The following is a 13,132-nucleotide window of genomic DNA, read 5'->3' on the forward strand; positions in this document are numbered from 1 at the left end:
TTGTAGGATTATGGTTTTTAATCTACCCTGCTGTCTGCTTCCATTTTATGGGAGAGTTCATCCCATTCACATTCACAGTTATGATCCCTAATGGTTTCTATCTCTCCATCCTATTCTCCTTCTCCCCCCCTTTATACTTTTCTCTCTTCTTTCACACTTTCCCTCCTGTTTCTGACTACCACTTCCCTCAATCTACCCTCCCTTCTATTCATCTCCCCTCCCTTTTTTTTTACTCTTTTGTCCTCCTGCTTCCCTATAGGGTAACACAGATTTCTATTACCAACTGAATGTGTATGTTATTCCCTCCTTGAGCCAAATCCAGTGAGATTAAGGTTTAAACAATGCTCACTCCCCTCCCTTCTTTCCCTCCGCTGCAATAGGTCTTTGCACCTCTTCACGTGATGTAATTTACCCTATTCTGCCTCCCCCTTTCCTCTTTTCCCAGAATAATCCTCTTTTTCACCCCCTTAATTTTTTTTATCATTGCATAAAGTCAACTCATACCTACACCTTCTGTCTATGTATACCCTTTCTAAATGCTGTAATAAAGATACATTTCTTAAGAGTTACAAGTGTTATTTTCCTGTGTAGCGATGTAAACAGTTTAACCTTATTGAATAAAATGGTTTTTTTCTTTCCTGTTTACCTTTTTATGCTTCTCTTGAGCCTTATATTTGAAGATCGAATTTTCTGTTCAGCTCTGTTTTTTTTCATCAGCAGTGATTGAATGTTCCCTATTTAATTGAAAAATCTGTCTTTTCCCCTGAAAGATTATGCTCAGTTTTGCTGGGTAGTTGATTCTTGGTTGTAATTCAAGCTCCTTTGCTTTCTGGAATATCATATTCCAAGCCCTCTGATGCTTCAGTGTAGAAGCTGTTAAGTCCTGCATAATCCTGACTGTGGTTCCATGATATTTAAATTGTTTCTTTCTGGCTGCTCTCAGTATCTTCCTCTTGACCTGATAATTCTGGAATTTGGCTACAGTATTCCTTGGAGTTTTCATTTTGGGATCTCAGGAAGTGATGGGTGGATTCTTTCTTTATCCTAGAATCCTCTGGTTCTAGGATATCAGGGCAGTTTTCCTTGATAATTTTTTGAAAGATGCTATCCAGGCTCTTCTTTTGATCATGGCTTTCAGGTAGTCCAGTAATTCTTAAATTACCTCTCCTGGATCTATTTTCAAGGTCAGTTTTTCCAGTGAGGTATTTTACATTTTCTTCTATTTTTTCATTCTTTTGATTTTGTTTGACTGATTCTTATTATTTCATAGAGTCATTATCTTCCATTTGCCCAGTTCTGATTTTTAAGAAATTATTTTCTTCAGTTAGCCTTTGTACCTCCTTTTCCATTTGGTTAATTCTACTTTTTAAGCAGTTGTTTTCTTCACTGGATTTTTATTTCTATTTCACCAATTGTATTTTTAAGAAATTGTTTTCATCACTTAGTTTTTGCCCTTCCTTTTCCCAGCTGTTGACTCATTTCCTTTCCCAATTGTTCTTCTACCTCTCTTATTTGACTTTTAACATCCTTCTTGAGCTCTTCCAATTCATGTTTCCCTTTGAGGTTTCGAATGTTGGTATATTGACAGTGTTGTCCTCCTCTGAATTTGTGTTCGGATCTTCCCTGTCACCATAGTAACTCTTGTGGTCAGTGTTCGTTTTTTGCTTCTTGCTCATCTTTTTTTGCCTGTTTTGTGGCTTTTGAAGTTGAGCTCTCCTGCTGGAGCACAGGGATCATTGCCCCAAACTTTTTGAGCTGGGGCCAGGGATGTGGTCACTGGCTTTGTGCACTGGGGCCTCAAGTGCTTGTAGCCAGAGGCTACAGGGGTCTGGCAGCCTACCTGGTGCTGAGCTGGGGTCCTAGTGGTGGTGTTTGGCATGTGCTGAGGCCATGTAGGGTTTTTCTGTGTTTCCCTGGGGCTACACTGAAGCACATGGAGGTCTGGTCCCTGAAGGATGCCTATTTGCCCTAGGCTGTGTTGAATCAAGGGGAGATTCAGCAGCTGGAGGATGCCTGTTACCTTAGGCTACGCTGAAGTACGTGGTAGTTTTCTGAACTAGAGTGCAGGTTCCTCTGGCTATGCTAAGGTACATGGGGGGGGGGGAGGCGGCAGTCCTGGTGTTGGCATTTGCTTGCTCCATCACACTGGGGCTCAAGATCTCCCATTGGTTTTCTGGGGTGGGCCTTGTTGCTGGTTTGCTGAGAGCTTCCTGACCTGGAATGCATACCACTTTTACCTGAGTGAGATGAACCTTTCTTTCCAATCCTCCAAGTCTCCTGGGCTGAAAGACTGGTTCACCGCATCTTTCTACTGGCTCTGCTGTTCCAGAGTTTGTTCTAAGGTGCTATTTTATGATTTTATGGAGGGGAATATGGGAGAGCTACAGTGACTTACTGCTTACTCCACCATCTTGGCTCTTGGAAGTCCTGATTTAATGTTTTCAAAGGGCTTTACATATATCATCATATTTGCTTCTTACTACAACCCTTCTCCATGAAGTCTTTCCTTATCCCTCATGCAAGTCATTTCCTGTCTGGCTGTACTCATTTTGGACTTTCAGCTTCTCCACCATGCCTCCATGTATACTCCTTTTTAACTTTTAAAAATATATTTGCATCCATTTTCATTAGTGATATTGGGTTATTCTCTTTTATTCTGTTTTGTCTCTAGATTGAGGTAGTAATTACATTTGTCTCACAAAATACTAAGGTGCTCTCTATTTTTGGAAACACTTTTTTAAGTGTGAGTTGTTACTCTTAAAATTTAATACAATTCACCTGTAAATTTATTTAGACTTTGGTACCTTTTTTCCCCATTTCCTGTTCATTTATAACTTCTTCAGTTTCTCTTTTGGGGATTAAGTTATTTACATCCTCCATATTCTATTCTTCTTATATACATATTTAATATTTTCATAAATATTCTTTAATTTCACATATTTTGGGGGGGTTTTTTGGACACATAATTATAATAGTTTTTGAGAGGGAGCTGAGTGTCTTACATAGCCTTATTTCTATGAAATTCTTCTCTTTCTTGTCCTGACTTACCTTTTTTTTGTTCAGCCCATTCCCACAGGTACTAGATAGCACTAGGATTGGATAAGTTCACTAGCTTTATCTGGTGAGGGATAAAGGCATCAGATTTAATAGATGCTTAGGGGAGACTCTAAGAGACAGCCACGGACACTGGGTCTGGTAAAAGCCCTTAGTAGGGAACTGCTACACCTGATAGTCCCAGCAGCTTTCTGTTTCTATAAAGATTGTAGTTGTCTTCATGGAGCTGAAAAGAAGGTAAACTCAGTGCTAAATGGAGAATTGAGTAGGAAGATGTCAGAAGTGTCTGCCTTCAATAGTTTTTCTTTGTAAAACACCTGATAGATATTTCTTTTTTGTTATTTTATTATTTTATTTCATGCATTTCTTTTTCTTTTGAGGTAATAAAGGGGAAATAGGCTTAGATGAAACTTCTCACTGCCATCTGACTTAAGTCTAACAATTTACAACAAACTTTTCATCTAAATCTATATTATCCTTGGCTGGCATTTCTTGCCACTTGGCAAGAAGATCAAATGTTTGCTGACTGAGCATTTTCAGTACAGAGTTTTGAAGGAGATGAGGGACATAATTTCATCAATAAGGAGAAGTATATTTTACTGGCAATATCTATCCAAGAAATTCTCCTATTATTCTATTGTATCTTTATAAGTGATTTGTGACTCTTGCACATACCTTATTATTATTTTCTCCACTTATTAGAATGTAAATTCTTTGAGGTTAGGCACTGTTTTTGCTTTTTCTTTGTATCTATAACATCCAGCATAGTGCCTGCAATATAGTTTGCTTGTTGATTGATAAAGCTAAATAGGACGTTTTTGTTGAGCCCTTAATATTCATCATGATAGCTAACATTTGTTTGGTCCTATGATTATTAACATTAAGTGAGGTATAAAATAGGAAGACATCTGTGTTTGCCATAGTTATGAAGGAAATTGTGTCCAGAGTCCAAATTATTGGGAACTTCCTTTATACGGTAAAGTTTTCCAGTTGCTTCTGTTTGAGGATCACATTATACCAATTTGGATCTAAAGGAAACCAGGGAAGTCAGGAGGTAGAGATGAGAAGTGAGGGCATTCCAGGCTTGAGGGACAACTGGAGAAAATTCCCATACCCAAGAACTGAAGTGTCTTGTTTGTGGAACACCAAAGAAGCCAATGTTACTGGATCAGAGAGCACAGGAGACTAAGGTATGGAAGAAGACGAGGAAAGTGGAGGTGCTAGGTTATGAAGGGCTTTAAACACTAAAGACCTTTGTATTTCATCCACGAGACAATAGGGAAACGCTGGAGTTTATTAAGTAGGGGGTAGCCAGATCAGCACAAAATTGTAGTTAATGGGATTTGAAGGATCAAGTGAGAGTTTTTTGAGATGAGGAAAGGTGATCTTGTTTCTAGGCACTAGGGAAGGAGCTGCTAGACAAGGAGAGATTAAAGGTAAGTAAGAGAATCAAGATGGCAGAGGGAGCAATCTGTTGAAGGACACAGGATGGAATGAAATTGCTTGTGCAGTACAGAGGTTTGCCTTGGTAAAGAGTAGGGCCTCCTCTTTGTGGAAAACAGAGTTGAAGGAAGAAAGAGTGGTAGAAGGCAAACCACCTGAATAATATGATGTGAAGAAGATGGAAGAAGGAGCTTATGGCAGATGGCCTCAATTTGTTGTATTAAATATGAGGGAAGGCTCTTAGCTGAGAGGATAAGAGGAATATGGAAGTTTGAGGAAGAATGAAAAGGCTGGAAAAGCCACTGTGGAAAGTAAATGGGAGGAGCAGAAGGATTGCCTAGAAGCAATGAGGTCATATAATATAAATTTACAGTGAACTCAGAATGGTTACATGATTTTTTCCACTTTTGTTTAGCAGCATATGTGTAGGAATGGTGATGGATGGTGGAAGTGATCCAAGCCTGAATCTGGGCAGGGTACAATCATTGATAAGATAAAGGGTCAGGTACTCAAGAGAGTTTGTAGGGTTGAATTGGTTCATTAAAGGGTCAAGATGGGGAAAAGAGGAGAGAGTAGCTAATATACGGGTAATGGCCTGGGAGTGAGCCGAGTGGTAAAGAGTTTGAAGGTGATGATATGAACAAAGAATAGGGCTTGGTAAGGGATGGCAGAGGGGAAAGGTAGAAAGCCAATAAATTATGGTCAGATAAGGGGATTTCAGAATTCTTGAACAAGGAGGCGTGCATTTGTGGGTGATTGCAAGCTCATGGATGTGAACATCTTTGTGTGAGGGTTGAAGAGTAGGTCATGGGAAGTGAGTAGTTGGAGTAACTAAATGGTTTAGGGCATTTGAGGGAGAGTCACTATATGTGTTGAAGTTCCCTAGTATGAAGGCAGAAGTTGGAGAGGACAGAAAAATTGTGATCCAAGTACTGAATTCTATAAGGAAGGGAAGGAAAAGAAATGACATGGAGATCTCTAGACAACAAGTACCAGAATTTTGATTGGATGGCAGATAGGAATGGCATGAACCTTAAAGAAGGAGGGGTTACTGATTGATGGAGGTAAGGAGAGAACTGGGAAATGGTAGTGGGGAGGAAGGAGTATTCCAACATTCCCACCTCAACTCCAGAGCCAAGAAGAATGAGTAAAGTTCAGTCAGTACTGGAAAGGGTGACCAGGGAGTCTGTTTCATTAAGAGAATCTGGGTCTTGGTGGATCTTGATGGAAGAGTAAAAGACCTTGGATGGAAACAAGTTTGATGCCTATGGAATAGGCATTCCAGAGGGCACGGGAAGGGGTAGGTAGCATTTGTTTGGGAATCTGGGATGGGAGGATTAAGGGGGATGGGAATAAGGAATTGAACAGTGGAGAACAAGGTTTGGATGATCAGAATTACTGGGTTGTGTAGGGTGTATATTCTTCGTTGAGTGGACAGTGCTACTTCTCTTCCCAGAGGAGGCTAGAGATCAGGCAGGAGACAGGCACATCCAGAGATGGCAGAAAGGCATGTGGTCATCCTGTTTCATTTCTCATCTTCCTTCTTCTGAAGGCTGGAAATTAGGTAGGAGTCAATGAAGCAGGAGATGGAGGTCAAACCTTTATAGTAGGAGTTAGAAATCCTTCTACCTACCATCTTTCCTCTTCCTCTTCCTCTTCCTCTAGGGGACAGGTTCATTAGGAGATGAAAAGCCTGAGATCAGAGGGAAGGTCACTCACTCCCCAAACAGAAACTTGCCGTATCACAGAAGGCAGGAGATCAGGCTGGTGGGTGCAGCAGTGGATGGAAGTTAACTTGTGATAGTGCAGATGGAAGTCTGCCTGGCTCTTGACCACTTTCCTTCAGGGAACATTAACAGCAAGAGATAGGAAGCAAGGCCTGAGGTCACGGATGTGGTCAGAAGAAGGTCATGCTCTTCTTCACACCTTACCAATCAGAAATCATTGGCTCCAAGAAACAAGAAATATTAGAACAAAATAAAAAAATAGAAAAAAAGAAATTTGAAGATCTGGTATCGAAAACTAACCCAGAAAACTGATCAAGTAGAGATAATTTAAGAATCATTTGACTTCCTGAAAAATCATGACTGAAAAAATAAAAAAAAGCTTGAATACCATTTCAAGAAATTGTAAGTGGATTGGTTCTATTCTAAAGGTTTGAAGATGATAAAGAGAAGGCAAGTTGAAAGCATAGTGTAGCAAGGAGGAAGAAAGGAGTAGAACTTGAAATATATTTCTCAAAATTGGAGGGTGCTAGAAAAACATATAAACATGGAGAGTGATTGGTAGGGGAAGGGGCATTAGATAAACCTAATTCTTAGGTGAAATGGAAAAAGGAAGGTTGAACACACATACTTAGAGGTTGGTGTAGAAATAAATCCAACTTAACAAGGAAACATGGGGATAGGGAATTGGGGGAAGGTTAAAAGGGAAGAGAATACTGGGGAAGGAATACTCACAAGTGAAACAAGCTTCTGATACTAAAGGGGGAACTAAAAGGGAAGAAATAAAGAAAACTGGAATCTAAGAGGTTACTTTAAATTGCCTCAGTTAGAGAATGGCTAGACAAATTGTTATATAAACTTAAGGAAATAATATCGGACCATAAGAAATGACAAAAGACAGTGATTTCAGAGAATCCTGGGTAGCATGAACTGAGACAAGGTGAGGTGAGGAGAACCAGAAGAACAATTTAGACAAGATAACAGTATTGTGCATAAAACAGTTTTGAAAGAATTAAGAAGTCTTACCAAAGTAGTAGCCAACAGTGTCTCCAGAGGACCTATGAGAGACATGTTACTCTCTTGACAGAGAGGTCATAGAAACAAGGTACAGTGACATACACTTTTGGACCTGACCACTCTTGATTCATTTTGTTTGACTGTGCTTATTTATTGTAAGATCCCTCTCCACTCCCTTTTCTCTCTGTTAATTGAGAGGAGGATCCAGGGAGTGTTACCTAGCCAAGAAAAAAAAAAGAGGGCCATTATAACACTCTTTTAAAAATGTACTTAAAACTGAAGGAAATTCAGAAGAACACAGACAAGTAGGACAGTATTAGAAATATGAGAAATTTATTATGTATGTTTCAAAAAAGCAAGTGTTTTGAAGTGGAGATTCATGGTTTCATATAGAATCCTCTTTTGAGGTTGAGCTGTGTATGGTGATACTCTTTTTTTGATGTTTTAAGGTCAAAATAATTTTTTGAAAAGATAGAAACAAAATGTACAACATCATATCATTTAGATTTGGGGAGAATAGAAGTAGGTACCTTTTATAGCTATATGTAGCTAGTGGGAACATTCTTAACAAAACAAGGAATAGAAGTGATAGTAAAACATAAAATAGACAATTTCAGTTATATAAAATATAAAGATTTTGAAGCAAAATCAATGCAGAAAGGAGAAATTACCAACAGGAATTTTTTTTATCAAATATTGCTGACAAGTCTGACACCATAGAGAGAAAATTGGAATATGTACATGTGTGTAAATGTAACATATGTGTGCATATATACACACACATACATGTGTGTATGTATATATTTGTACATATATGTATGTGTATATTGAGTGTATATGTATGTATACATACATATATGCTATTTCTCAATAGAAAAGTAGTTAAATCAGTCAGTCAGTAAGCATTAAATGTCTCCTATGTGCTTAACCCTACATAGAATAGGGAGCCACCGGAATTTATTGAGTAGGGAAGTGACATGGTCAGTCTTATACTTTAAGACAAAGCATTTATTAAATGCCTACTGTGTTCCCAGCAATTTACTAGGCACTGGAGATATGCATACAAAAGTAAGAAAGCCCCTGCTCTTAAGGAGCTTACATTCTGTCCAGGGTAACAACATGCACACATATAAGTATAAACAAAATAAAAACAAAGTAATTGGGGGGGACACTAGTAGGTGGGGCAATCAGGAAAGAACTCATCTCATGGAGGAACTGATATTGGAGCTGAGCTTTGAAGGAAACTAGGGAATCAAAGAAGCAGAGATGAGGAAGAATGCATTCCGGGCAAGGTAGACATACAGAGGGAAGGAGATGGAATGTCATGTGTGAGGAACAACTGTAAGACTAATTTGGCTGGACTTTGGAAAAGTCCATCTTTGTCCATCTTATCTTTGTGAAAGGGAGTTTCTGGCCTGGAAAATTGGTTGAAACCAGGTTGTAAAGTGCTTTAAATGCCAAACAGAGGAGTTTGTGTTTGAATCTACAGGTAACCTGGAGCCATTGGAGTTGTTTGACCTGTACTATTTAAATATTACCTTTTTGTAGAGGATGGGATTAGACTTGGGAGAGGTTAGAGGCTGGGAGTGTCCAGTTAGGGGTTGAGAGATACCGAGGGGATGTTATCTGTCTTGAAATGATAATTGAGCATACATTTGAGCTCCTGAGAGACTGCCAAGAGCCTAAAAGTAGATCCATAGTTAATGGGGTAGAACATGGTACTGTTCCACTTCAGGAGATTCATCATTACCAGATATCAGTAGAGTTCTAATCAGGAAATTTCTTTTCCAGAGATTCGTGAAAGATTGTTCACTACTTCAAACAGACAAGGTTCCAGACTGCTGCTACTGGAACTCTCTAGGAAGCTAGTGAAACCATACTCAGTAGGTCTCTTTGAAGATACTCACCTATGTGTCAACCATGCCTGGAGATCCAGTTGAGTTGTAGGATAGAATGAAAAAGAACTTAAGTGAGACAGCGATTTGAGCTATTAAGTCTTTTACTATGTCATGGTAATAGGATGTAGGCTTTTCAGAGAGTAATTGTATATATATACATATATCTTGACCACAGTGTAACATTTTTCAATTACCCTCAAGGATATCACTATCCTTCCAGTCATCCAGGCTAGCAATCTAGTGGTCATCTTCACTTCCCCACTATCTCACTCTCTGTATCAGATCAGTTTCCGACTCCTTCCAATTCTACCTTCATAGCATATCTCTTATATTATGTGCCCTTCTCTGCTCTGATAGTACTACCATCCGTGGTGGTGATGTCATCTCCTCATGCTTTGTATTACTGCAGTAAACTTCCTGTTACTCACCCTGTCTCAAGTTTCTCCACATTTAGTTCATCCTCTACTCAGCTGTCAGATTTATCTTTTTAAAACATGATTCTGACCATGTCACTCCTCTATTCAGTAAACTCCAGTGGTTTCCTATTACCAACATGATAAAGTACAAAATCTTGTTTGGTTTTTAAAGCTTTTTCATGACCTTACCCCATCCCGTCCTTCCAATCTTCTTACATCCTCAACATACTCTTCTACCCAGTGACATTGACCTTGCTATTCCTCTCACATCTCCTGACTCCTGTGCAGTTTCACTGTCTATTCCATAAGCCTTCAGTTTTTTCTTTCCTCATGTCCACTTCCTGATTTCCCTGGTTTCTTTCAAGTCCCAGCTAATATGTATTATTTGTACATAGTTGTTTGCATATTGTCTCTCTTGTTAGGCTATAAGCTCCTTAAAAATAGGGACTGTTGCTTTTTGTTTTTATTTGCCCAATGCCTGGCACATATTAGGCCCTTAATGCTTGTTGACTGACTTGACTTGGAGAGTTGCCATCTCACTGAGAGATGAGATGATTTGTTCCGTCACAAAGCTAGAATTTCTTTCTTGAAAGCATCTCATCCCTCTTGATCTGACTTCTCTTTTAACATATTAGACCTATCCTACCTATCCCTTTCTCTGAACTCTTTTGAAATCTCTTCTCCCAAAATCTAGGATATACTTCAGTCTGTGCTTGGCTTTCCTCTCCTTATCTATCAAAAACTCTAAGGTGAAATGATCACTTCCTATTATTTCTCCTTCAGCAAACCATTCTTCCATATTGGTCAAAATAATTTCAGATTCCCCTCATCACTTGATTTAGATTTAAGAAATAAAATTCTCATCAAAACAAGAGTTCACCAGCTGTTATACTTTAAATACCTCAAAGAAATTATCCAAATAATTATGGTCTTCTGTTACTACTGTATTATACTTCTGTGTCACCTTGGGATTCTGTCTGCTTCCAGAATTAATCATCAATTTATACCTTTGGCCCAGGTGATCTGCAGTATGTTCCCACCATAATATTGCTTATCTTTCCTTTGATCCTTGTCCAGATACTTTCTGTTATGCTTCATGGATTTTTTTTAGAGAAGCCTATCTTTTTGCTATATGATATTTCTGTTTTGCTGCAGTCATCTGAGTTTGAATCCTACCTCAGATAGTAGCTGTGTGTCCCTGGTCAAAGTCACTTTACTAATGTCAGCCTTAGTTTTCTTCTATAAAAATGGACATAGTGATAGCTTCTACTTGATAGGGTTGTTATGAGGGTCAAATGAGATAAGATAATAATAATAGCTAAGGTGTAGATGGTGCTTACTATGTGCCAGGCACTGAGCTAGGTGCTTTACGATTATTATCTCTTTTGAGCCTCACAACAGCCCTAGGAGGTAGGTGCTATTATCGTCGTTTATAGTTGAGGAAACAGAGGCAATCTGGGGTTAAGTGATATATGTATCTGAGGTTAAGTTTTATATATATATATACACACACACACACACACACACACGTACACACACATATATACATACATATACATATATGTATATGTAGCACTTTGCACAACTTACAGCACTGTATAAATGCTGGCTAGCTAGCTATTTATTGATGTTATTAATTTGTTTCTTTTCTGATTTCCTGTGGTTTTTTAGGTAAACCATCATGTAATCTAGAAATAGCTATAATCTTGTCTCTTCTTTACTGATATTTATGCCTTTGATTTCTTTCTCTTGTTTTATTGCTACACTATTATTTCTAGAATAAATAACAGTAGAGAATGGGGCAATCTTTGCTTTACCTCACTGAATTTATTGGGAAAGCTTTTAACCAACTAGATTGTAAATTCAGGTTTTTAAGGGCCAAGGGGGCATCACGTTTGTCTTTTAAACCTACCATCCATCAGTGCCTGTTTAATGAATATTCCTTGAATTGAATTACAGTCTGGAGCCAGTGTAAATAAACCTGACCCCCACTGACATCAGCTTAACAGTCCTTCAAGTAATTGAAATACATCTATCTTATTCTCCCTAAATTTTCTCATTTTCAGTCAGAATATACCTAGTTTCTTCAACTAATCCAATGATATGATTTTCAGCTCTCCATTTTCCTTCTCTGTATACATTCCAAAATAAATAGTTCAGTTATAAGAAAGATTTTTTTTCTTTTCTTTTCTCAGCAAGAATAGAGTTGTTGGATGAAAAACAAAAACAAAATTTTCCATTTGTATAGTTATTAAAGGAGAGGTACGTAAATGTACCATCTCTTTAAAATACAGTTACATGGAGAGGAAAGATTAAAGATTACTTTAAACAGGTGTTAAATATGTCTTTAAAAAGAATTTCTAACCAGATCTTATTTTTGTTGAAAGCCTTTTCTCCCTCTAGCAAATCTGCACTGTTCACCAGATGTTGACACTTTCCTCTGCAATGCTTTTGTGCCAGCCTGCACTGAGCAAATTCATGTGGTTCCTCCTTGTCGAAAATTTTGTGAGAGAGTATACTCTGATTGTAAACAACTAATTGACACTTTTGGGATCACGTGGCCTGAGGAACTTGAATGCAGCAGGTATGGTATTATTTTAGCTGATAAGCAAAGTATTTTAATGCAGTGCCTTAACCCTAACTGAATTGAAGGTTTGTGACAGGTTTATTGTATAAATGAAGGAAAGATAGATTGCATCTCTTATTTTTCCTTGGCCAAAATCTGATGACCACTATTTCATATTGTTTATATTTGGCCATTTGGATAATTAATTGAATATTCATTCTTAAGGCAGTTTCTTGCTCCGTTGTAAAATAGCAACCTGTGGAATGTGGATAAAGTTATTATAGAAAAAAGAGAACAAAAAACAAAGATAGTCAAAACTAAAGCAGGCTCAAAAGGGAACAAGAGCAAATACATTTTGCTTGGTTATTTATTTGATTCTTTCTACCTTGTGTAATGTTGATGCAATATGTGAAAGAGCTTTATGGATATAAGGAGTTCTTTTGCATATTTGTTTGTTTGGTTTTGAATGGTTGCTAAGTTTATAATAAATTTTAAGGTAATAACCTTAATAAATTTTTGGAGTTTCAGTACTGAATAGTTTGATTTTGGTATACTGCGTGTTCCCTCCCAACACACACATAAAACCTGCTAGAAAGTTCTTAATATTACTTTTATGATTCATTTTCTCCTAAGATAAACAAAATTGGTGTTTAAGTATGCAGTATGCCTATATCTTATTGAATATCATTGGGGACATCATCCAGTTTCCCCAAACCAAAGTTTGGAATCACTATAGTAAGTATACATAATTCATAAACTTGTCCTATATTTGTCTATATCTCCATAAAAATAAAGTGTTATAAATGAATAAAATTGAAAAACATATCCTGTTTAAGGTAAATGTGTCACTTGATTTCTAGGTCTTGTATTGAATCTTAATTTTTCGACAGTTTTTAGAACAATACTATTCAGTCATTTGATAAGTACTTATAGATGACCTTTGCAATTTTTTTACCAATTACATAAAATTATAATATTTCAGATATATGAAAGCTCTTGAATGCCATAATGAAA

General features: G+C 37.7%; 1 protein-coding gene across 1 annotated transcript in view; it reads left to right on the forward strand.

Moving 5' to 3' along the window:
• FZD6 (frizzled class receptor 6) overlaps nt 1-13,132 on the forward strand; it is a 73,457-nt gene that overhangs the window by 31,194 nt on the left and 29,131 nt on the right. Inside the window, 1 exon segment of the mRNA XM_020969715.2 lies at nt 11,940-12,136. Coding sequence (XP_020825374.1) covers nt 11,940-12,136 — 197 coding nt within the window.

Source organism: Phascolarctos cinereus, unplaced genomic scaffold (genome assembly GCF_003287225.1).
Source record: "Phascolarctos cinereus isolate Bilbo 61053 unplaced genomic scaffold, phaCin_HiC Scaffold_4;HRSCAF=312, whole genome shotgun sequence".
NCBI lineage: Eukaryota > Metazoa > Chordata > Mammalia > Diprotodontia > Phascolarctidae > Phascolarctos > Phascolarctos cinereus.